This window comes from Pelodiscus sinensis, chromosome 5 (assembly GCF_049634645.1).
Source record: "Pelodiscus sinensis isolate JC-2024 chromosome 5, ASM4963464v1, whole genome shotgun sequence".
In the NCBI taxonomy this organism is placed as follows: domain Eukaryota; kingdom Metazoa; phylum Chordata; order Testudines; family Trionychidae; genus Pelodiscus; species Pelodiscus sinensis.
In genome coordinates this window covers 44,197,492-44,222,421 of record NC_134715.1, presented here as the reverse complement: position 1 = coordinate 44,222,421, position 24,930 = coordinate 44,197,492, and the positions used below count along the sequence as shown (strand labels likewise).

The 24,930-nt window shown below is 42.2% G+C and overlaps 1 protein-coding gene across 1 annotated transcript in view; it reads right to left on the bottom strand.

Moving 5' to 3' along the window:
- Positions 1-8,021: 8,021 nt before the first annotated feature.
- SETD7 (SET domain containing 7, histone lysine methyltransferase) overlaps positions 8,022-24,930 on the bottom strand; it is a 33,706-nt gene continuing 16,797 nt past the window's right edge. Inside the window, exons 4-8 of the mRNA XM_075929928.1 lie at positions 23,092-23,281; positions 20,497-20,578; positions 18,983-19,100; positions 18,508-18,665; positions 8,022-15,797 (exon numbers count right to left, since the gene is read on the bottom strand). Coding sequence (XP_075786043.1) covers positions 15,617-15,797; positions 18,508-18,665; positions 18,983-19,100; positions 20,497-20,578; positions 23,092-23,281 — 729 coding nt within the window. The 3' untranslated portion in view covers positions 8,022-15,616. The remainder of the gene's footprint in view (positions 15,798-18,507; positions 18,666-18,982; positions 19,101-20,496; positions 20,579-23,091; positions 23,282-24,930) is intronic.

Below are 24,930 nucleotides of genomic sequence, written 5' to 3'. Positions count from 1 at the left end.
ACAATACATCCGCACATATCCCACCTTTCTAATGGCTTTCCCATGCTGAAATGGGAGCTGGGACCACGTGCCTGCAGCCACAGGTGAGGCTCTCTAAGAACTAGGCTGAAAGTTACATGGTAGGCCTCAGCCTTCTGCTCCCTCGTACCTTCATTGTTTGGTGGGACATTCAAAGATACCTCATGAAAAATGATTTTGGCACTTAAGTGGTTCCTGATCAGGGATCACAAGCAGAAATCAGTATCTGGGCAGGGGTAAACACTGGGGCTATGTCTGCACTGCCCCGTGTGGTGCAAAAAGTATGCAAATGAGGCAAAGTGTGGAATATCACCATGCCTCATTTGCATAATTAATGAGGCTCAGTTTTTGCGTAAGAGGCTTTTGAGCACCAGCTGTTTTTCTGCATTTTTTTCAGGAAGAATGGCTCTTCTGCAAAAGCCTCTTGCACAAAAACAGAGACTCAATTATGCAAATGAGGCACAGTAATATTCCATGCTTCACAGCATTTGCATATTTTTTGCACGACATGGGTGCCGTGTAGACATAGCTTGGTTCACTGTTGTTCTTCCTGCCTGAGGAGAAGAGATTTGAATAGAGCTCTGCATTCTCTCATGTGTGAGTCCTAGTCAAGGACTTAAGGCAGGACTGATCAACCTAAACCTGAGAAGGAGCCAGAATTTACCAATGCACATTGCTGAAGAGCAACAGTTCTATGTCACCAGCCCTGATCGTATCCCCACCACCACTCTCAGAACATCCCACCCACTGGGAGCCCCACCGGTCAGCGCCTCTTTCTTCTTTTCCTCCTGTCCACTGGGATCAGCTCTTTCTCAGTGGGAGATACTGGAGGTGGGAAGCATGGGTGATAGGCTCAGTGGAGAAGTTGGGAAGTGGCAGGATCCTAGGGGGAAAAGGTGGAGGGGAACAGTGCCTAGGGCAGAGTTGAGGGTTGAACAGTGAGCATCCTGTGGCACAGTGGAAAGTTGGCACCTGTAGCTCCAGCCCTGGATTTGGTACCTATGTAAGAAGCTGCATATTAACTCCTGAAGAGCCATATGAGGCTCTGGAGCCATAGGTTGGCCACCCCTGACCTAAGGGATAAGCTAAAGTAGTTTGGGACTTGTATCACCTTTAGGCTGTGTCATTGTTATTAAGTAGCCATTAGGCAAAGTTTAATTGCTGAAGCCCTTTGTAATCCAGTGCTTACCCAGATGTGTGGGTGATACAGGTTCCTGAGAAGGGATTTGAGCAGCAGCCTCTGAAGTGACGATCTGGCTGCTGGATAAAGAGGTGGTCTCCCTCACGTGGGCCTGATGTTTGCCTCCTCATTCTGTTCTGTTGCAGTTGTTCCATGTTCAGAGGGGTAGGCCTAATAGTTTGGGTGTGTGCTTAGCATGTGTTAGCTTGTGGTTCAAATCCCCCTTTATGCTTGCTGAGAGGGGATTTGACCCTTGGTCTCTTACCTCACAAGTGAATAGCCTAAGTGCTCAGCATTGTAACTAGGTATTCCTGTGCCCAGAGCAAAATATTAATTGTGTGTCCCCTCTCCTTCAAATTAAAAAAAGTCTCTCGTTTACTAATTTTTTACCTTTACTGCCAGAAAAATCAACAAAAATATTTAGTAGTTATATAACAAATATATTTTTAGTAATATTAGGAACATTTTATTGTCTTTGTGCCCCTAATCATGATGCCCTCAGGGTGAGCACCCTGCTTGCCCCACTCTTGTTACACCCTGTAAGTGCTGGGCAAGGCACTATTCTGACCTGAGGCCTCCATTGCTCTTTTTTACTGAAACTGCTCCACTTTCTATACACATTCATTGGACCCAAATCCTAATAAATAGCCACGTGTCGCTTACTGGTTGGGTGTGTGCCCAGCAGGTGGGAGTGTGGTGTTCCAATCCTCTTCTTGCTTGTTGAGAGCTTACCTCTCCAGTGACTGGCCTAAGAGCTGGGCGAGGAGACATTCCAATGTGCTGGCTCCCTCACTGTCTCCTATTGAGGATGGATCACTGTCATTCAGTAATTAAATAGTCATTGAACCCCAAGCATCCCTGTAGTCCAGGGGTTTGGGTGCTTGTTTCTTTAACAGGGCAAGTGTTGGTTCAAATCCCATTTGTGCTCCCTGGGAAGGGATTTGAACATAGATCTTTTTTCAGATGAATGGCCTAACTGCTGCTTTAGCACATCGTCAGAGATGGAGGCTCTGTTAGTCTCTTCTGTTGATGGCTGGCCACATTCAATAAATATGAAATGAGAATTGGGCTACTTAGTCTTCTTGACTCTCCCTCTACTCCTGTGCTTTGGGTACCTGCTTCTCAAGGTGAAGGGGTGGTGGTTCAAATCCCCTTTCCCCATGCTTAGAAATTAGTGACAGTCTATTACTGTCAAATGTTCCACTTTCATGCTATATTAACCAGGACACAGCGAGCTGCCAAAGCCCTCTGTGGCATGGGGCTTAGAGTGTGAATACCCCTTGATCAAATCCCAGCTCTGTTGGCAGGAGAATCTGCTGAGGCAGGAAGCTGAGCCCTGGTAGCTAATCAAGAGGAAATTTACAGCCTCTCTTGCTCTTTTAATTCAAGGGAAATGGCTTCTGGGCTTGAAACCCCCTGTCCAATATGGGGCCAGGTTGTGGCGACCCCCCTCCAGAGCACTCCCCCTGCTCTTTTGATGGGGTGCGAACTGGTGCTGCCACCTCCTTCGGAAGAGACACTGGTGAGCAATCTCTGTCCCCATCCTCTCTGTCTCAAGAAGAGCTGAATACAACCTTAATTATTATGGACTACATGATGCAAGAAAGGACAGGATGATTCTGGAAGTAAGTTTTTAAAGGGTGAACTTTTGAAGAATTTATTTAAAAAAAACTATGTCCTAAGATCCAAGCATTTAAGGCTAACATTCAGATTGCATAGCTATTTAGGTGCACAAGGATTTTTTAGAGATGTGATTTTATAATCTTCAGCAACAAACTCATGAAATATTTAAAGCAAATGTTTAAACTAAGGTCCTGTAGCCATAGTAATATGCAACTGTTTTTGTCAGTAAATTCAGGTTGAACCATGCCTGTTAAATGGTTTCATTACCACTGTTACCAATGTTATCATAGAATCATAGAACACTAGAACTGGAAGGGACCTCGAGAGGTCATCAAGCCCAGTCTCCTGCCCTCATGCCAGGACCCAGTACCATTCTAGACGTCTATCTAACCTGCTCTTAAATATCTCCAGAGATGGAAATTCCAACAATCTCCCTGGGCAACTTATTCCAGCGTTCAACTACCCTGACAGTTAGGAACTTTTTCCTAATGTCCAACCTAAACCTCCCATGCTGCAGTTTAAGCCCATTGCTTCTTGTCCTATCATCAGAGGCTAAAGAGAACAATTTTTCTTCCTTCTCCTTGTGACACTCTTTTAGATACCTGAAAACTGGTATCATGTCCCCTCAGTCTTCTCCTTTCCAAACTAAACAAGACAAATTCTTTCACTCTTCCTTCATAGGTTCTTTAAACATTCTCGTTGCTCTTCTCTGGACCTTCTCCAATTTCTCCACATCTTTTTTTAAATGTGGTGCCCAGAACTGGACACAATACTCCAACTGAGGCCTAATCAGCACAAAGTAGAGCGGAGGAATGATTTCTCGCGTCTTGCTTACAACACACCTGTTAATGCATCCCAGAGTCATGTTTGCTTTTTTTGCAACAGCATCACAGCGTTATGCTAATAGGTCTGGCAAGTTTCACTTCTAAATTAATAGATTCACAGAGAGTTGGGGGGAGGGGGGCGGGAACAGTCCTGGGAGCCTTCAAGACTAGTCAGAATAGGTATAGGAAGGACCCAGGGAAGGCATTGCCTCCCCTTGCCCCAAACCTGCCACCCATTCCCACTACAGAGTGGTTAGTCAGTACTCACAAGCTGACCCTTTAAACCAGCTTCTTGAGTCCAGGGACATATAAACAGAACTTTAAGCTGCCACCTTCATATGCCCCCAGCTTCAGCACATCTCTACTTTCATGTTACAACTGTTCTGCTAGTAGCCCACTTGAGGAGCAAGCCACAGAGGATTTTGGGCATTACAGGGATCTTTAGCTTAGGTACAAAGTAAATGCTGCAGAGTAAATGGGGAAGCCAAAAACGACACCCTCAAGGGGGAAGAGGAAAGAGAAAAACAAAAAGCTGAACCATGAAAGTTATTTATCTCTAGGTAGTGACCATATAAGGGGAGCCAAACAAAACCATTACAATATTAAATCTAGCTTGCAACTGATTAAACAAACCTGTTAGGAAAACATAGGCTATATTGAGAGAGAGATAGAGAGAGAGAGATCTCATCCCTATTTTAAGATTGAATTGATGGGATTCCCAGATGGAGACTGTAGCTGGGCATCCAGAGTGTTGGAGACAAGCAAAGCAGAGCCCCCACTCAGCACAATCTGTCAGAAGATGAAGTCCCAATGGAACTGATGCAGAATTTTGATCCAGGCATCAGATTACTTTGAGTGTGGGTAGGAGTTTTTGTAGGGAAACAATGATTCAAGAAGGAACACTCGATTTGTTTATGGGTAAACAGATGGTTCAAGAGAGTATCCCTAAGTTGTTGTGTTTAGGCTACTACACAATAGGGACTGCTCATTCCTGGCTATGGAGGTGGTTCATTCCAGGGAGCTCATAAGGCAACTGGGCAGTTTCAATATTCTGGATACTAATATAGGATTTATTACTATAATTGGTCTGGTAATTACCGATCGGGGCATGTTCATTAAGATCTGGAGCAAAGATTTCCCATCAAGCAGTGATTTCCTGCTTTCTGTATCCCACAGTTCAGTGCAGTTCTTGTTTTGGAAGTGCTAACAGAGATGCCTCCCTTGTCCCACCTTTGATGCAAATGAGGGTATAGGTGTTTCCTTCATCCTACCACCCTTGTCCAGAGTAGCTGCCCCTGCCTTTTCATATGCTCTTTAGTTCAAGAGGACTCCTATCCTCCCTCTACACCTCTAGCTGCTTTCATGGCTTCCAGTGCTATTTCTATGCTTGTCTCACTCCTGTCAACCTAACCTTGCTTGGCTTCTCTAACATCTGGATGTCCCACTGTCAGCTTAAAATTAACATACCCACACAGAATTCCTTCTATTCCCTCCCATACTCTCCTCATGCAACTTATTGGTTACTCACACTTCATGTTATTTGTACATGAAACCCAATTCTGTGGGAAAGTGACTAGTACAAGAACTGTTTTCTTGTTAGTTCACGATTTGTATTAGTACAACATTGCCCCAAAGACCACTGAAACTGGGCCAAATTCTACCTATGTGCCACCAATAGAAAAGATTGTAGGGATTAGAACAACAGAAAACAGAGCAGAGTGTTGGCAGTCAAATTTTTAAAACACACAGCAACAGAAGTTGTTCTATTTGAATTTTAATACCTGCATTGCCTTTATAGCACAATTAAACACAGTCTGTAAGCTTCATTTATCACAAATGACTCTACCACCCTCTCTATCCTGTCACTCAGCTCCATAATCTTGGTGTCAACATTACCCTCTCTAGACTCACATATCTAGGCCAAATTCAAATTTCTCACTGCACAACATCTTCAAAACCTAGACTTTCCCATTACAATATTTAAAACTCTCATACATTCCTTCAATCCCCCTTAGACTACTGCAACCTCTTCCTCACTCATTTTCTGTGGCTTCATTCAAAATGCTGCTAGGAGCCTCTTTCTAGAGCCCTGCAAATCTGTTGATATCCAGTGTATATCCATAAAGTAACTGCAGCCACGTAGATGAGTATCTGTGGCTCATTTTTGTGGATACAGGTACAAATTTTGAATCAACACAGGGGTCTACCTCTTTCTCCCTCATAATTCCGACTGTCATCCTTCTGAGTTCTTCCACTGCTGCATTTTGTCCACTGTAGCATTTTCTTCACTGTAACAAAAAGGTTTATTTCTAAAGAACCATAACAAAATTAGTGCCTCCCCACTTATCCACTTTTCTGATGTGTGATGTCCCTTTTAACCTCCTCCACTTTGCACAGAAATGCAGTCTCCTTTTTGTCCATTTTTCCACAGTCTTCCATATTCTCCTTATACCAAACTAGACACTAAAGCCACTACAATCAAGATTTCTGTGCCTTGTACCAATACAGCAGCAGTTTAAAGCCTTTATAGAGCTCCATCTAAATGCTAAAATTGTATTGATTTATCTAAATCAATGCAATCCTCTTGCAAGAACACTCAGTAGGAGAATGGCTAATTCTGATTTAGCTTTTTTTTTTAAGTGGCCTGGGACACAGATGCTCATTTAAACAGTTCCCAGCTGGCAGCCTGCCGACTGCTGGGTGAGACTGAGGGGAGAGAGGTACTTTGCACACTTTGTTCTTCAAATAGGCAGCACTCATTGGCAGGAAACCAGCCAATGGGAGCGGCAAGATTGTGCTGGGGGCAGGGTGCAAAGTCTCTCCTCCAGGACTTGCAGCTGTTTACAGATGAACAGGGCCCCCACCAGCTGTTTTTTCTGAGTGGCATATGAGGGTGGGGCAGGCAAGCAGCCTGACAGATTGGCATTCAAAATCCAGCCCACAGGCCGTATTTTGAATAATTCTGGATTATGGTGATCATCTGGTCTAGCTTGTATAACACAGGCCATAAACTTCCATAAAGTAACTCCTAGCAGGGCTACTCAACACACGGCCCACAGGCCTCATGCAGCCCATAGCCTGTTTGCGGACTACGGTGCAGTTTAGGTATTACACGGGGCTCAACACACGGCCTGCGAGTGGGAGCCAAAACAAAAAAATTAATCAATATAACGGTCTTCCGTTGATATGCATTTTAGTAGTTAAGTTTCTGGACTGTCATTGCTCATTAAAAGTGCTGTCAGCTGGGTAGAAATCGAGTAAATATTGCATTTTATTAATATCAGCAGAACTGACTTAAATGGGGCCTGTGTATTGTGTAGTCTTGTCTTAATCTTTATATTCATGCCCGTTAGTGTAAAAATATCATTGTGGCTCCCAGGATTTCCGAAGTGGAGTAGCCCTGTTCTAGAGAGAATCTTTTAGAAAAACATCCTACCAAAGAATGAACATCATCATGAATGAGGGGTGTGTGACTGGGGGCAAGGACTGATGCACATTTCATTGACATCCCTGGTACATTAGGCAGGAAGCTTTGTGGTTCTGTCCCTCTTCCTCCATGCACACAACCGTGGCTGCAGCAGTAAGTTAGACTAGAATCCCCGCTACAGTCGGATAGCTTTTAAAATGTTTTTTGAAGAGTTTTGGGTAAACAAAAAATCTGCTGTTCACCGGCGGTGGGTATAATAGGTGGGAGAAGGCATTGCCTTACCAAACCACCAGCCTGCCCCCACCCATACTCTGCCCCCAGAATGCCTAGTAAAGGCATACTGGGATCGGAAGGTTGTTGCTCCCGATTGTCCACCCTCGCCATGCTCCAGGGTGGGAGAGGCTGGGGGTCCTCTGCCACCCGCCTTCCTTGAGCTCCGGGACTGGGGAAGTCTGGGCTGCGTGATACCTGCCTTTCCCATGTTCCAGGGCCGGGGAGGCTTGAGCAGTACTCCTCCCTATGCTCAGGAGCCAGGAAGGCTGGGGCTGTGTGCCGCCTCTCCTCCCTGTGGTGCTCTGGGGGCAAAGAGGGGAGCTTCGCTCCCGTGGGGGGCAGTACCAGTTGCAGAAGGGGCAAGGCCTGGGGGCTTGCCTTCCCCAGTCCTACCTTCACCTATCGCCCATTCCAACTCCCAAGAAAAACGCACTCACACTTCATGTTATTTGTACATGAAACCTAATTCTGTGGGAAAGTGACTAGTACAAGAACTGTTTTCTTGTTAGTTCACGATTTGTATTAGTACAACATTGCCCCAAAGACCACTGAAACTGGGCCAAATTCTCCTATGTGCCATCAATAGAAAAGGTTGTAGGGATTAGAACAACAGAAAAACAGAGCAGTGTTGGTAGTCCAAATTATTTAAAAAGACAAATAAACACAGTAGCAGAAGTTGTTCTATTTGAATTTTAATACCTGCATTGCCTTCATAGCACATTTAAACAGTCTGTAAGATTCATTTATCACAAATGTTTGTCAATTTTCTCCCCAGAAACATCTTTCCTACATCCTGGCACATGCACCCAAACACACTTTATAAAAAAACTTCATTCATAACATGAGAAGAAGGGCAGGCATCATTCATGTAAACATCTTCCTTTAGAATTATCCATTGTTTTAAAACTTATAAATAAACCTAATTATGTTCAATAAGGCTCACAGTTCTAGTACAAATGTCATAAAACATCTATCAAGTTCTGTATACAAGCTAATTATTGTGGGATTAACTTTCCACATATAAACTTACCCTCAAACTGTGCATTTTATAGCATCCCTATGAATTTAGAGATGGAACAATTGTGGCCTAAAAAGTGTGAAAATAGCAGAAACTGTCAGAGCTGGCCGCTTAAATAAGATAGAATTGCTTCCAGCCTCAGTTTTAGTTAACTCAAGTACAATAGTTATTTTGAAATACAATTGCGGTTAAAAAAAGTTTCATAGAAGATAGACTGGAGTTTTTATTGTATAATACATATAACTGAGGGACAATTGAAAGGTTTGTCTTAAGGATGGGACTGGCCAGGGTATTGAAATTTTACAGTTATATGTAATGCTACATACATATCCTCTTTCAACAGCGGATATAACTATTAGCTACTGTAACAATAATTTGTTGCATCTCCACATTTTACAAGTTTCATGTACCTGGTTTCATTTATACTCAGATCTTACAAAAAGACATCCTTGTAAATCTGATTTCAAATAAAGCAGAACTTTAAATACTGTATATTCATTCTACCGTGAAAATTCATAAAAACATCTATTTACATACAAAGACATTAAAACTTGTTAAAAGGGTTTCCCACACTTGTGGTTTTATGGCTTAAATCTTTCATTGCTTTGAATTTATATACCAAGTGCTTTTGAAAAAATGAAGTTTATTTAAAAATCAAACGCATTTTAAAAAATTAAAGAAAGATAGCTTCTGCTTATTAGAGGGAGAAGCCAGACACAAGTAAGAGCCACTGGATATTTAGAAATCAGTGTTCAATCTTGCAACAATTTAATTAATTGGGAATACAATTGATAATTACTACTTTCAAAATATAGTTATAAGGCTACTAGTTCCATAAGGATATCCCCAGATTCCCTTAGGTAGATGCAAATCCATTGACTCCAGTGAAGTAGTGTCTGCCTAGATCAGATAGCTGAAGTTGGACCCGTCTCAAGTTTCCCATCCAAATGCTCTGAATATTATGACTATGTCTACACTACAGGGATCTATCAGAAAAAGGTACGCAAATTACGACAGTTTTTTCACAAGAGGTTTTTCTGAAATTTGGCCCATCTACACTGGGCCAAATTTCGGAAAAGCCTCCTTTTTCGCAAGAGCTCTTCTTCCTTGTGGGAGGAGGAAAACAGGGCTTCCTAAAGAGCGCATCTGCTCTTTCACAAAAAAAGTGGAAGAGCAGACGCGTTCCCGGGACGCAGCTGAGTTTTTCCAGGATACCTCCGTTATCCCGGGAAAACCTCTTAGTGTAGACATAGCCTATGTCACTTATGATACTACATACATTTCCCTTGTATTTTTTAAGGGCCATATTCCAGCTAAATGGGAAATAGTGTTTTTCCTTTGCTTGTTGTGTTTTTTTAAAAAGTTACCTGGTACCACTGAACCAAATTCAGACGTGGCCTCCAGAGGCACTGTATGGGCAGAGAGCTTAAGGATACATCTGTTGTGCAGATAAAATAAAAGCCACAGATTTGGAGAATACCTCAGAAAACCACCAATGTGACCTTCTTGACCTTCTCTTGGAGAGGACACTGTCAAGCAACAATGGTCAAAATTAAAAGCTCTTTGGGGAAGAAACAATGCCTTCTGTGTTTTCATACAGCCACTAGGGCAAAGGGGCTGCAATCCTCATCAGCATCTTCAGGTTTTGCTACAAGTGACATCCACAAACCACAGTGAGGTAAATGGGATCAGTAAGTATCAATCAATAAGGTCCAGAGCCAACGGGAAAGTGAAGCTGATGGACTAACATCTACCACTACCATGGACCTCCAGCAGTACCAGAAGCCCACTAGGTGCACTGGCTGTTCTGTGCCAGTAGCACATATTGGTGACTGAGAATCCCTCTTGCAGCCCTGCTGAGTTCTCTTGCTCCCGTGAAAACACAGCAATATTGTAGCTCTGATCCCTTGTTTGGGATTGTGTAACAATACAGTCTCCCCTTCAATTTTAGCCTTTTAAAGCTTAAAGGCTCTGTTCACTTAAAGGTCTAGGCTCTTCCCCCACAGACCACTGTGGAGGCAGCTGCACCACTTCAAAGCAAGGTCTCAGATGATCTTTGGACTGACTTCTTCACCACTGAGCAGCTGAAGTAGGTCATAACTGCAGTAGTCAAAATGAAGTAGAGAATTCATGTAGTCAACTCAGGTTGACTAATGCTGGACAAAACCCAGATCCATCATGATTTTGATTTTCCAAAATTATTCCTGTTCAAATTTGTCAGACTTCTGTGGATTATTTCCTCTTAACTAGAGCAAATGCCAGTGTGACACCCTCTTCAGATTTGTAGCTAAAACGGCTAAAACCAGAGGGAGGTTCACCAGATAAAGGAATGCAAGTGGGCCAAATTATGGCATCAGAATCTCCTGGAAACCCCTTAGAATCTTTAAAAGGCACAGTGTGTTGAGCACAACTTAAAAAAAAAAAAAAAAAAAAAACAGCCTGATCCCACTTCCCTATCCTTGATGTCTACAAAAGATACCTAGCAGCTGACATTACAGTTCAGGGCCCTTCTTCTCATGCTGCTCTAGCTCTTTTAGTTACCAGCTCTTTTAGCAACCTCTGGTTCCTCCATTTCTCTAGTTTTGTAAGAGACTTTATGCTAGCTCTACACAAAACTTCTGGGTTCCTGATTACAATGACAAGCTGCTGTCCTGGCAATGTAGCCAGATTATCTGGCAGATAGCAAAAAGGAGATCTGCAGCAAAATCACCATCATGTTTAGGTTGAGGACTAGTGCAAACTGTTTTATGTTCTGCTTCTTCATCAGAAGAGCTGGAGAAATCTTATTATTACAGAGGCGTATGTGTGTGAAGATATTGAAGATCCTGATACAAACAAGGAGGTTGGAATCTGAATCATGTCCATATCACAAATTAACATCTTAGAAGAGGATTACATATTCTGCTATGCCATCCTCCAGAATTAAAAGGATATTACACCACTTGGTCAGTGTTCCCTGGTCAGCACGTGTTCCCATCTGGAGTTCATCTGTCTTCAGTTTCTTGTAATACGACATGTCCTTGTCAGACTCTGAGCACAAGAGAATGCTGCCCTCCTGTTAATCTAACTATTTAGATTTTAGTATTATTACATATTAAAAATACCGTACATTTATGCATTCTCCTGAGGGTCATTTTACATAAAGACTACTTGCCTAGAACCAGAGACAGAAAAGCTCTGATGTAGGTCTCTTATGTGCCACTACTCAACTCATTTCACACACACACAAAAAGTATCTATCAATTTTAATGTGACAAACTGCTGGATCTATGTATCCTATTTTGGTGCATGCATCATTCTTGTATGTAAAGTCAGAAACATGAAATATGAGAGTTCTTAGTTTTATATATGCTAATGAGAGCCATTACTCCCCCCCAAAAAAAGTTTTAATCACTTCATGATCAACTTAACAACTTGTAAACAGCCTTGTTTGTCCTATAAGTCCAAAGGTGACTGGACTAGTAAGATGTAGCCATACCATCTGGTACTGGGATTCCATTTTGACCCTGGTAGTTTTTAATGGAGGCAGGGGAAGGGTAATGTGGAATGAAAGGTTCCCACCCTGGGGGAAAAACAATTAAGCAATGGAAAGCTATCAGCCCTTTGTCTTCAGCTAACAGATCCACTCCAAAGAGGGCTGGGGACAGGTCAGGGTAAAAGTCTCTGACCTAAAGATAATGCCTGGAACAGCTCATTACGGTAAGAATCTGCTTACAATAAGTTCTGTAGTGAATTAGCACTAGCATTTTCTTTTAAATTTAACTTAACTTACTTTGATCTGTCTGTTTTCACCTCTCAACCATTTAAATCCTACTTAATAAGAACACTTTGGTTTACTATCAGGCTCAATGTAAATTATTGTTACTGGGTTAATGGACAACCAGTGTGCATATTTCTCTTTCATTGAAAAGGGGAAAAACATCCTCATGACTTTTACTCAAAGATGGATTTATCAGGGGTTTTGATTCCTTTTGGGGGTTGGTTTCCTGGGTGCTGTGCCCTAGAAATGCATTCTCTGAGAACTAAACTGGTTGAGTGTCTGCATTGCTCTGCAGGGGGTGGTATTTCCAACTCTTTGCCTTGTCTGGGGTAGACCACAGAATTTGGCCCAGCAGGACATGGTGGTGGGGAGTCCCAGAGAGGATGAAAGCATGTGTCAGTAGCACGAGGGGAACAATCGCAAGGGATTTTCTGTGGCTGCATGCTGTCACAATCATATTCCATTTCAAGCCAAAATCTGTGTCCTTTAAAAAAAAATCATTTTCCGGCCCCTGAGAGCCCACAGGAAAAATTAAAAAGAATCAAACCTAATTCAGACCAAGGATGTTGATGTTGTAAGAGATGTGTCATTGAGGAAGACCAGCAGGGATCAACAGATTCTAATGGAGCAGGGAGAAGTGGTGTAGCAATACGGAGAGAGACTAGACTTTTGCTTGTCATGATTAGACATATCCTCATATTTCAACCTTCTCAAATCAGTACTTAATCTATTTGCCCAACACCAAGTGAATGGCATTAGAAGGAAAAACAAAACAAAGAAAAAGCAAGGTTTTAGCAACCTGAGGGCTTAATTCTCTGTTTTTTACCCTATAACAATCACGTCTACCTAGTAGAAAGCATTTGTTTAATGCATGCCTTAAAAAAACAAAGGAGATCACCTCCCTGAACAAAGTTCATGGGAGACAGTAGAAGCAGGAATCAAAGTGAGGTAAGAGGACTGTAGCAGAAAGAACACTTATACAAGTTTTTCCAAGTGACATGGGAGGGAGGGAAAAAAAAAGTCAAGCAACCTCCTGATGGACAGTTATTTAGAATAAATCCATTTGCTATTCATTCATAGCCAGACCATTCTTGTTTCCCACTGAAACACAATCCTAACTTTTAAGATTCCTCCAACAGTTTAGAGGAAGACATGCCTCTAGTAAAGCAACAGTTACACTTCAGCGTTGTGATGCCCTTAAATTGTTGATCTATGTGCGGGTAGAAATTATTCTTACACATTCCTATTTTTTTTTTGAGGGTCACCTGCTGAAGTGGTATTGTCAATCAGCCTTTGACAACTCTCCTTCATGTGTGAGGATCGGTTCAGTCTCTCAGCAAACCCAAACTGAGTCACCAAAATATCATCTGGGTAGGCCACCTGCCATATACGAAGAAACACAGATGTGGTTACAGTCTCCAGAGCGAGGGAGTGGGTGTTGAAAAAGCCTGCACTCTTATCTTTGCTGGGAGCGCGCTCTGGAAGCCACGGCATACACCCACCCATTGAAAATTAGCTTCTGTGCAAGCCTAAATGTCAAAAAGTCCTGAAAAGCTCTGAGCAGCAGTTGTGTAAGCTAAATAAATAGAGCCCAAATTAAAGAGGGCTTTACTTAAATTCTCCAACTACGTATGTACACCACATTGAGGATCCTCACACAGCATAAAATAGCATCGTCATTCTTCTGTGTCTTTGGTCCATCCAAAGCATTCTCTAAAAATATCTAGGTTCCACACTGCCAGATGCCTTTCCCTATTTGAAATGGACACCTGCATTCATGCTAGTTTGCGGATCAAAGAAAACTGTATCGGGGTAGTTCAAACTCTTAAAACAAATCAAAGAAGGTACTGCTGCTGTAGCAATTTAAGTCTAATTCTCCTTAGCACTCTTGTTTGTCAGACACACAAAATTCTATATCTATGTAAAGTAAGTCTATTGCAAGTGCATTTTAACTATTCCCGTACTATTTAAAAACCACAAACAAAAAGGTCAGCAAGATTGTAGACCCTCCCAAGAAGGCCTGGATTATCTAAACCAGTGGTGGGCAACCTCAATTGAGGCCCATGTGGGCTCTGTGTGTAGCCCACAAGATTTTTTTTAAACACTGTTGCCCAAATGCAGGGTTGCCAGATTCAGCTGGTTTCCATCCATATAGGTTTTTTCCATACCGGTATTGCTAAAGCGATACCCACATAAAGCAAAGGCATGTGAAGTGAGGTGCGTGCTGATTGCACACAGCACTGGCTGTGAGAGCCGAGTGCTCCCTCTGCCTCCAATCAAAGTGCTGCTACGGTTCAACCAGCTCACCTTGCAAATTCTAAGTACGTAAGCACAGTTAGCAAAACTACCCTATCCCAGGGAACTGTCTTGGTTACAATAATCTTGCGGCCCACTGAGAAGAAGGGCCACTCGTGCAGCCCACTCACTACCCCACGTTGCCCATTGCTGATCTAAACTGAAATGGCGGCTCTATCAATCTCTTCTACAACATGAGGCAAGACTTGTTAATTTCCAAATGAATGTTCCCTTTCCTGAACATAGGTGCTGGAAGTAAGGGTGATGCTGCATCCTCTGGCTTGAAGTAGTTTCCATCAGATAGATGGGCTCACGGTTTAGTTCAATGGCTCTTAGCACCCTCACTATAAAAATTGTTCCAGCAACCACGTTCCTGAATGTCAAACCCCACTTTCTCCTCTTTGAACATCTTCATGCAAATACATGTTAATTCATGTGTGATAATCATATTTAAACAGAGTATCCCAGGCCCAAAGGCCAGACAAGTAAGTGTTATGGATATTAATACCACTAAAACTATTTATATAAAATATCACAGAGACCTATACACAGCACTCACTCACTCTCTCTCTCTGAAGTATACAAACCTTTCCATTTGTTAGAAAGGTTTTCTCCTGCAAGAGAGGATTTTGTAGAAAGAAAAACGCTCAGATAAGGGGACAAGGGAATAAAAACCCAGCCTCCTATACACCAATAAATAAACTGCTCTATTGCAAGATTAAGATCAAAGGTTTAAAAAGGCAAATTACACTACTATTAGAGAATATCAAAATAGTATCATTACCATCACAAATGGCATGTATGTAAAATGCAGTTGCACAGTAATGCCTAGGCTGTAGAAATAGTAACACTGAAGTCTGACTAAAAGTGAATGATCTTTTCATTTTCTGTCTAATCTTTTGGCATCTTTGCATATGGTGCAGAGTTAGATAAAAGCTACTAAAATATCATGCTGCCTTGTATAGAATATTTAATAATTCTTTCAGATAAGACTGGTGCAACACTAGCTAATTTTAAATCTGCTATGAGTAATGCGGTCAAACATAGTCAGTATGCAAGAAACTTATTTCTAACACCATATGAGAGGTTATGATGCAACAGCATGAACAAATCCCTGGTTGTCCAGTTTTCAATATAAAGGTAGTGCATAGATCAAAGTTTCTATTTCAGCTTGCTGAACTGAGAATTTGCCTGCATTTCACTTCTGCTGGGCAGCCTGGAAGGCTTTCAGTTCCATCTGGTACCATTCTGGTGCTTCTGGCCCATTCTGCCCGATGGGATTGTGATCATATCCATAAGCCACTGTTAATTCTTCATCTTTCTCCACAGCCCTGATGGTGCGTATACACTTCACTGGCCCAAAACGAGGATGAACAAACCTTAACAACGAGGAGAAAGCACTGTAAATTTTAGTCTTTAGTAAACTTTGTGTTACAAAAAAAAAAAACCCTAACTATAAATTCATGATCCCATGCAACACAAACTTCTTTAAACCCCCTCTAGTTAATATTTATCTTGCGTCTGAAAGAGTTGTTTGGCACTTCTTGATATTTATGAAACCTTGATTTACATGAAACTTAAAAATTTGTTCAATGAACTACTGCCTTGAACTTCAAGATTTATTCTGGGGTAAAATTTAAAAAAGGCTTCAAGTACTGCATCATACTTCATGTTACAGTTTCAAAGTTGATTTCTTTGGATATTCTCAATGTAAGATGCTTATAGTCTCAAAAAAGTAGCAACTGATTTGTGTAAGACTTACAGCCTACCTTTATAACAGGACAACAATCATTATCTGAAAAAGAGGGAAGTCCCTCATCCTTATTTACCTAGTGCAGATTATTTAATAAATGTTTTTACAAGAACACCCTTCTATTCATCTTCCCCAGGGACTTATTGTAAGCAAGGGAGTTTTCTAGCTGTATGTGTCCTGCTCATTATAGTTGTAGGTAACAAAAGAAGAGCACAATAACTTAGGGGTATAAAACAGTTTCTCTTTTTTGTGGATTTTTAAAAACTTTTACTTCACTGTCTCCCATGAGCAGTCGATGGTATCCAAAACTATTTTTAAATGTTAATTTAAAAAAAAATTGTCTCACACACCCCTTTAACATAATCCAGAAGTTTGAAAATGACACAAGGTCTTGGGTTCAAAAGTCAGGCAAAAAAGAGAGCCAAGTAGGCTGTACTAACACTTATTCATTGCTCAGATGAAAACAAATATTGACTGGATGTGCAGAATTCACTCAAGAGATGTGAAAGAGTCATGAGTTTTTTAAGTTTTCCCTTCCTACTCCTTTTTTGAAGAGGTAGACTGATTCAATAATTTAACAATAATATTTTGAACTCAACAGATTCTAAAGGCGATCAACTAGTCCGACCTCCTGCATAACAACGGTGATTACAGAACAACCCCCCCCCCCGAGTGATTCTTGTTTTCGCCAGAACATTTCTTATAGAAAAAAAATATTTTAAAACTACTGGTCATGAAGAACAATCCTCAAAAAAGTTGTTCCAGTGGTTAATTACCTTTATTGTTAACAACTTATTTCTAGTCTGAATTTGCCTCGCTTTAAGTTCCAGCCACTGGGTCTTTTATATATTTGCCTTCTAGGATAATGAGCCTTATCATCAAATTTCTGTTGTCCAGGTAGATACTTACAAATGATCAAGTCACCCCAACCTTAGAATCACAGAGCCAGAAGAGACCTCAGGAGGTCATCAAGTCCAGCCCTCTGCCCAAGGCAGGACCAATCCCAACTAAACCTTCTCTTTATTAAGCTAAATCAACTGGACTCCTTGAATCTAATCACAATATAGCATTTTTTCCAGTTCTTTGATCATTCTCAGTGCTCGTCTCTGAATCCTCGTGTACATTCAGGCAAGCTTACAAAGCTCTAACACTCAACATTTCTCTATTTATCTTTAACAGTTGTTTAATACCATGTCCAATTGCTGCATATGTTAGAGAATCTTCCAGAAATCAATGGCAAGAACCCTACTGAAATTGGGAAAAAATTGGGAGATCTGTGAAGTCCCTAACAGTTCTTCAGCACAGTCACAGCCTCAAATGCCTCTGCAGCAGTCTACAGATCAAAGAACATTTGATGGCACTCATTAACACCTCCTAGCATAACAGTGCTCCTATTTTATCACTGACAGTTCTCCCAAGAGCATTTAAAATGCTGACACCCTGAATAACTTAGAAAGGGGGGTAGTGGAGGAATGTGGGGGTACATATTGCTGCTGGCATGGAGGGGAGAAATTGGAGGACCTTGTTGTGGGTGGAGGGGAAAACAGAGGTCACCCAGAATCCCTGCTATGTGGAAGGAAGGAGGAGCCTGAAATGGATGACACAAAACCTCAGTTGAGGAAGACGGGGACTCTGATATGGAAGACAACAGGAATAGGGGCCTTTGAGAGCTGCTGGAGTTTAGAAGAGGAAGTTGTGAGGAGTCTCCGAAACAGAGAGGGAATAGGAGAGTGGCACACAGGGAATTTGTGGAGGAGGGGGATGATGGAGGGACATAAGGAGCCCCGGATACGTGAAATAAGTTTGGTCTGAACAAGCTACAAAGCATATGCCCCCCCTTACGATATTGTTATAAAATATGTACATCCTTACACATGTATGTCAATGCTGGTTTTTCAGCTGCTGGAGAGAATTTTTTAAAATTCTTATTTTTGAGGCATCATGTTCTAAAATAGTGCATTGTTAAACATACTTTGTCAAATGCTAGAAGTGAGGCAGGAGTATCCCTAGGCAGCTAAGATTTATGTTTCAGTCAATGACATTACATTTTGTGCATCTGAGAATCAACAGTCAGATACAAACTCATGAGTCTCGATAAACATGCAATATAATTCTAAGCCTGAACCTGCCCTCCAAAAAATGAGAAGCTGTTGAGCATCTGCAAAGCCCACTTGGTGCAAGCTCCAGTACACAGAGATTGCACGTGAACATGAATTAAGACTCTTGGATCCAGATAGTCCATCCAGCCACCTGAAAACGTTGTACAAGCACCACAAACTACAATGCAGCAACCTTACCTCTGCAGCATTTGGTCTGAAAGACAGGCTAATACTTACGGATCATAGATGCAATTAGGAGTGAAGGAGTGGTTGGCCTTATGCCCCAGCGAGGCACAATACTTGGTGGCATGGTTGTAGGGCTCCGGCACATCTATGACTGTTTCATCATCCAGTGATATTGTGTTTTCATTGAGGGCCCAGTCTCTGCTGTCCACCTGATTTGCAAGGTAAAAACCCAGCGTGTGTACGTGTGGTTACCTTTTGTTTCCAAAAGATGCAGTAAGCACACTTAGATTAAACTCACTGGGGGGGGGGGGGGAGAGAACACCTTACTTGTATTACATTTGGGTTTTTTAGTGAAGTAACAGATCATTAATTTGTTCTTAATTTTCCCCCAAGATTTAATTCATTTTCTTCCAATTTCTTATAAAATCCAATAGGTGGGAAGAAATGCAATTACATGAAAACAGTTCAAAAAATGCTAAAAGCGATAAAAAAAAGTTCAGACTGACACCCTCCTCCTCCCTCTTACCTCCTGGTGTGTAATTCGCACTCCATTGTAAAAGGACATAACTGTGCTTGATCCTGCTGCTATTTTAGAGAACAATCCTTCGCCAGCACTGGAAATTAGAGATACATCAACATATACCCTAGAAAATAAAGAGAGTAGAAATTGGGTATTTTCTCATCACATTTGCAATTTTCTACACAGTATTATTACTACAGTTACTGGTGCAGAGGTTAGTAGTTCATGCCCTTTAGAAATGCAAAGACAAAACCCCCCCCAAACCTAAGATTTTCTTATTAGAGAAACAGGACGACTTTTCTAGGGACATAATTCTTAGGAGAAAGACGACACTTGTAATTTCATTTTTTTTATTTAAATGACCATTTTCCAGTCTTCCCCTAATGATGGCTAAACACAAAGGGCCCTCCAACTGTCAGTCCATGAGTAGTCCAACTGAAATTCAATGGGACTGGTCATGTGTGCAAGGACTAATCACTTCAGAAAGCACTTTTAGGATCAGGCTCTAGAACTCCACATTTCTAGACAACAGTCAGTAAGAACTGCTTACTACAAACGTTGAAATGTGTGATGTAATACCAGAAGAGGATTACCACCACTAGGACAGCAAAGCTGTTTAAAACAAATGGGATTAAGGCAGTGAAGACACAAGCAGTTCTACATGCTGTACACTGAGAAATATAAAAAGGTGCTGTTAGTGACTGACTGGAATCCAGCATTCGGTAGAGAAACATGGCATGTCAACAGGAGAGGTTTGAAATGGACAATCTCCCCTTTCCCCAGCGCTGAGGGAAGTCCTGGGAGTTCTGCTTCTTCCCCTGCTGGGAGGGGTAGCTGGGAAAGGAGCAGAACTGCCAGCAGCTCCTCCAGCTGCCATACCCTCCCCTCTCCAGCCACTCTACCATTCAGGGAATGTGGAATGGGAAGGAGAAGAGCCCGGGGGTAGGTCACAGACATGTGAAGGGTCATACAGGGAAGTCGTGTTCCCTCTGCACTAGTTGGTGTGTTCTCCCATACTGGTAAGAACTTTTGCTTGCTTGCACCACTGAAAAGACAACGCAGGCGAGCAGTATTTAACCCAACCTGAATCACTATGGTTGGGATACACTTCAATTTGAGACTAAATCTGTGTCCTGAAAAGGGAACAGTGTATCTGCACCAGGGCCTACAAGATGCTGACCCACCCTCCTTGAGCTGTACCTTGTAGGAGCCCTTAATGAAAATGTCCGGACTTCACTGAACACGATCTTGCAGCTATATTAAAGGCATTTGAGTGTATATGTCCATGTTTTGTCTACTAGATTGCCAGTTTTTCCATGTAAATCCAAAAGAAACTTCATTTCAATTAAGTCTATGCTCCACATCCATCAAGTTAAAGGCCCAACCTGACAAACCCTTAGGCATCTGACTAGTTCTGCAATTGTTTCTATGAGTAAGGGTTTGCAGGATCAGGTCCCTCAACGCACAGCAGACCAAGAAGTTTACTGAAAGATTTTAAATGGGAAAAAGAAAAGTTCTACCTCTCTGACTCGTAAGGATCAGGAAGAAGTGCATTTGTAGAAATGCAAGATGAAGTAGATTTATCAAAACTGTATACTGGGCCTAAAAATAAATCAATAGAGGAATTAAATTAATGGACAATATTAAAAGCATTTCTCTCTTTTGTTAGAGGGACACAAATTCAATGCATTCAAAAGCAAATTAAGTCTGAAAGATGAGATGAACCAAAGAAACAATATACTTAAAAAGGATATTATATAAAGCTGCAGTGATAACAAAATACAGACTCTAGTCCAGCATACTCTTGCCAGGCGACATCCGTGGTCTGGCACAATCTTGATTAGCCAGGTGTCCACTGATCATGGGTGTGGCCAAGTTTCCCATGATCCCATAAAGTTTGTTTACAGCCACTAGTCCTGGCGCTCAGTGTTCTGTGCTGTTATTTAGCTCTAATTTACCCCAAATGCGTTCTAAGAGCCCAGTAAGCAGTAATGCAGCTAGACAATATTGACTTTCCATGGTTTGGCACCAATCATGTGCCGGATTAGAGAGGTTCAACCTGTACCTGAATTCTCAGACGGTTACTACTTCTTGATTTTTCTCTTCTCAAGCAACTGAAAATAGCATACAGGCAGTCCCCGGGTTACGTACAAGATAGGGACTATAGGTTTGTTCTTAAGTTGAATTTGTATAAGTCGGAACTGGCTCCAGATTCAGCCACTGCTGCTGAAACTGACCAGGGGCTGACTACAGGAAGCTGCAGGCAGAATTGCTCTGCCCCCAGCTTCCTGGAATCAGCCACTGATCAGTTTCAACAGCGGCTGAAACTCAAGCCTGGGACAGAACAGCTGGGCTGCCAGGTAGGTCCCTGCAGGATCTCTGATTATTAAAGCAGGGCACAGTTTTTACAAAAAATGACTACAGGTTGAATGTCTCTCATCTGGTGACCTCAGGACCTGACCAGAACTGAACTAGAGAATTTGCTGGACCACAGGAGGTCAATATTGTCGAGAAGCATTACAAACATCCCCTGCTTACTGGGCTCTTAGCAGACATTTAGGGGTAAATCAAAGCTAAATAACAGCACAGAACACTAAGAGCCAAGACAGGTGACTGTAAACAAACTTTATGGGACCACAGGAAACTTGGCCACACTCCTGATAAGTGGACATCCAGCTAACTAAAATCATGCTGGACTATGGATGTTGCCAGACCAGAAAGTGCTGGACTGGAGACGGTCAACCTGTAGTGATTTGGGTGTCCACCTTGGAAACCTTACATAGGGATGACTTTGAGGAAGTATTGAGTACCAACCCTGTGATAACTAAGCCCTTTTACCATTTAAAAATGGACACCCAAAACTGAAGCACTCAAAGTAATTCTAAGTCAGAATAAACAGCACATCTTATACACTAGACTAGCTACAGTAATTTGTTTCCTGTCATGATTAAACCACCCAAATGCATAATTTTATGTAAATTATATACTTGCACACTTGATTAATCAACTCTCTGATTCTTACTTGGAGGCAAAATTAAGATGCAGGTGGAAAAGGCAGGGAAAAAGCTCAGTATTTGAAAGTTTGATAAAAAGCTGCTGTCTGTGGTAACCAAGTTCTAAAAATGGATCTCTTCTTACAACTTTCAACACAGAGTGTAGCTGTATTCTATTTACAAAGCATAAGTTGTACCCTCCCAGAAGGATTTTCCTCTTTTTAATTGCGCTATGCGAAGATTTAGCTACAATGTTTAAAAACAAATGGTCACTGCCATTCTCTGGTCTGTTTCCCTCCCTTTTCCTAATGCTTATGTTCTTATTTCCAGACTATTTAAGTACATATAGCTTTGGGGCACAAAAGTAAAAGGGCTGACATACTTCTGCTAATGATCCTGTCTTGCCCACAACTGGAAGAATGTCTACAGCAATTAAACAAACACCCCAAAACACTAAGGGGTCAATTCACTATAGCCCTGCACCCCACAATTATTTGCCACAGCACTGAATTGGTCTAAGACACTATCATATTTATGTTTAACATTTTACACACAAAAACTGGTGTAAACAACTACATACGTTGCAGGGCTACGGTGAATCAGAGTCTCTCTTACTTATCGAATCAAACTCATTAATCCCGATATCCATGCCCCACACTCCCTAGTACTAATTATAATAAACAAACCCAACAGACAGCAAGACAGGTAGGACTGAATCATGACCCTTCCTTACATTGTTAAAATGAGCAAACCTGTCAAAACAAAGAGTCATTATAAGCTAGTTTTCCAGGTGGCAAAAAAGTGAATTTAGGAGCGAACAGTACGGGGCAGATTCCCAGAGTGTTCCCTTTGTCTTCCCCTCCCACTATAACCCTCCATAGCATTTCTGCATTTTTCAGAGCAGTGGGCAATACTAGAGATACACATCCACCCCATCTAACTAACATAGGTCCTCATGAGTATTCTACCTAACAATCAATTCCACCTCAGCAGCCAGACCTTACAAACCCTCAAGGGGAATATTCAGAGCATGGGGACTGAGGTGAAGAAAAAAGGTGAGACTCACAGACCAGAATAATCTACTTTTCATCAGAATACAAGTCGCATGTCAACTGAACTTACTGCCTGGTACCAGTTCAAAGTGTGGCTTCCCCTCCTCTACAGATATAAGGGTTGCCAGTTTTGCTTCTATCATTTCTCCATCTATGAACCTTCCATAGTATGCAGTCTTCTCATCAGGATACACATAGGCTATTTTCTCCCCCGTCATCTCCCCTTCTTCATTCACTTCTCCTACAAGGCTGCCTCCATCCTGAAAGAGTATCCAAAAAACCAAACAGTTTTCATTATAAATATATAGGAAAGAGCTAGCAGTGCTGGAGAATTTTTTGAATGTAGTTTACTGACAGGGTTAAAACTAGTTAGCATGGAATCTGTATAGCTTTGATTAAAATAAAACACTTATTCCACATTAAGAATATCCACAGACACAGGTGCACAGTGAAACAACAAAGGGTGTGAATTAAAACTCATTTAATCATTTTAGTGCCAGGAGTAATTTCAATCAATGGAGTTACACCGGAAAAAAAATTGGTGCAAAATCTGAATTAGGCCTTCTGTCCTGTAGGTAAATACAAACTAGAGTAAACTTCCGATAATCCGGCACCTTTAGGACCCAGGGGGTGCCGGATTATCAGATATGCCGGACTATCAGAAGGGGGGACTATGAGGGGTCTGGGGTGGGGTGGGGGGGATGCCATCCCAGACCCCTCATAGTCCCCTCTTCCGATAGTCTGGCTCTGCCCCAGGTGTCCCCGATTCAGCCGCTGCTGGTCAGTTTCAGCAGCGACTGAATTAGGGACGCCTGCGGCAGAGCAGCTGGGGTGCTACCGGGTTGGTCCCGTAGCCCCGAGGGGCAGCGCCACGGGACCAACCCAGCAGCACCCCAGCTGCTCGGCCCCTGGCTTCCCCGATTCAGCTGCTGGTCAGTTTCAGCAGCAGCTGAATCGGGGGAGCCGGGCACAGAGCAGCTCCAATGGTCCGGCTGTCCGGAGCACTTCCGGGTTCCCGATGGTGCCGGACCATCAGGAGTGCCGGAGCATTGGATGCCAGACCAATGGAGTTTTACTGTACAAGGACTTCCCTTGCACTTGCTAGAAACAAGCATGATGAGTAGCAGAGCTAGGCAGCAGCCCAGGTCATTAAAAACCTAATGCATCACAGCCTAGTCACATTTTGCTAAAATGGTTCAGTGATGGGGTGTGTGTGTTCTAAGGATGTTAAGCAGCAAGTAAAATCATTAATCATGTACTTGATACAATTCGTATCGACTACATGATTAGTTGATAAGGGTCCACTGCAGCCCTGCCTTTTAAATTTAGCATGAGCTAGACATGCAAGCAGCCTGGTGCCTACTACATTTAAAATGCAGAGCCGCAGCAGGTGTAGGTCTGGACGACTGCGCCTCTGCCTCCCCTGCTCCCTCCCCCCTCACACCGTGAAGACGGTGTCAGTCTGGTATTTGCGGCTTCTTTCCTGTTTTTCTCAGACAGAAGGCCACTGCATCTGTGGTGGGGGGAGTGTAGGAGGATTTAAAGGGTCTAGGTTGTTGTTTTGGTTTTTTTTGCTCTGCTCAACAACTTCTGGCTTCTTCCCCCCACCCAACCAATTTTTTCCCCCACCATATTCAGTATTTTTTGTGAAACTATCTGGCAACCCTAATCTCCACAGCACTGACTCCTATATCAGAGGCAGCAAGGGAGTGGGGAAAGAAGGGGAGGAATGCGAGTAGTCAATTTGACTACCCAATAAGCCTATACTTATCAGTAGTTGACTAACTGACTACTCTTTCACATCCCTAGTGTATTTTACTTTGTATTCAGCTTTATCTATTTCTATCTGATGGTACATCAGAGAACTGGAGCCTATAAAGTATTATGGATGTATATTGAAGGTCTGGGA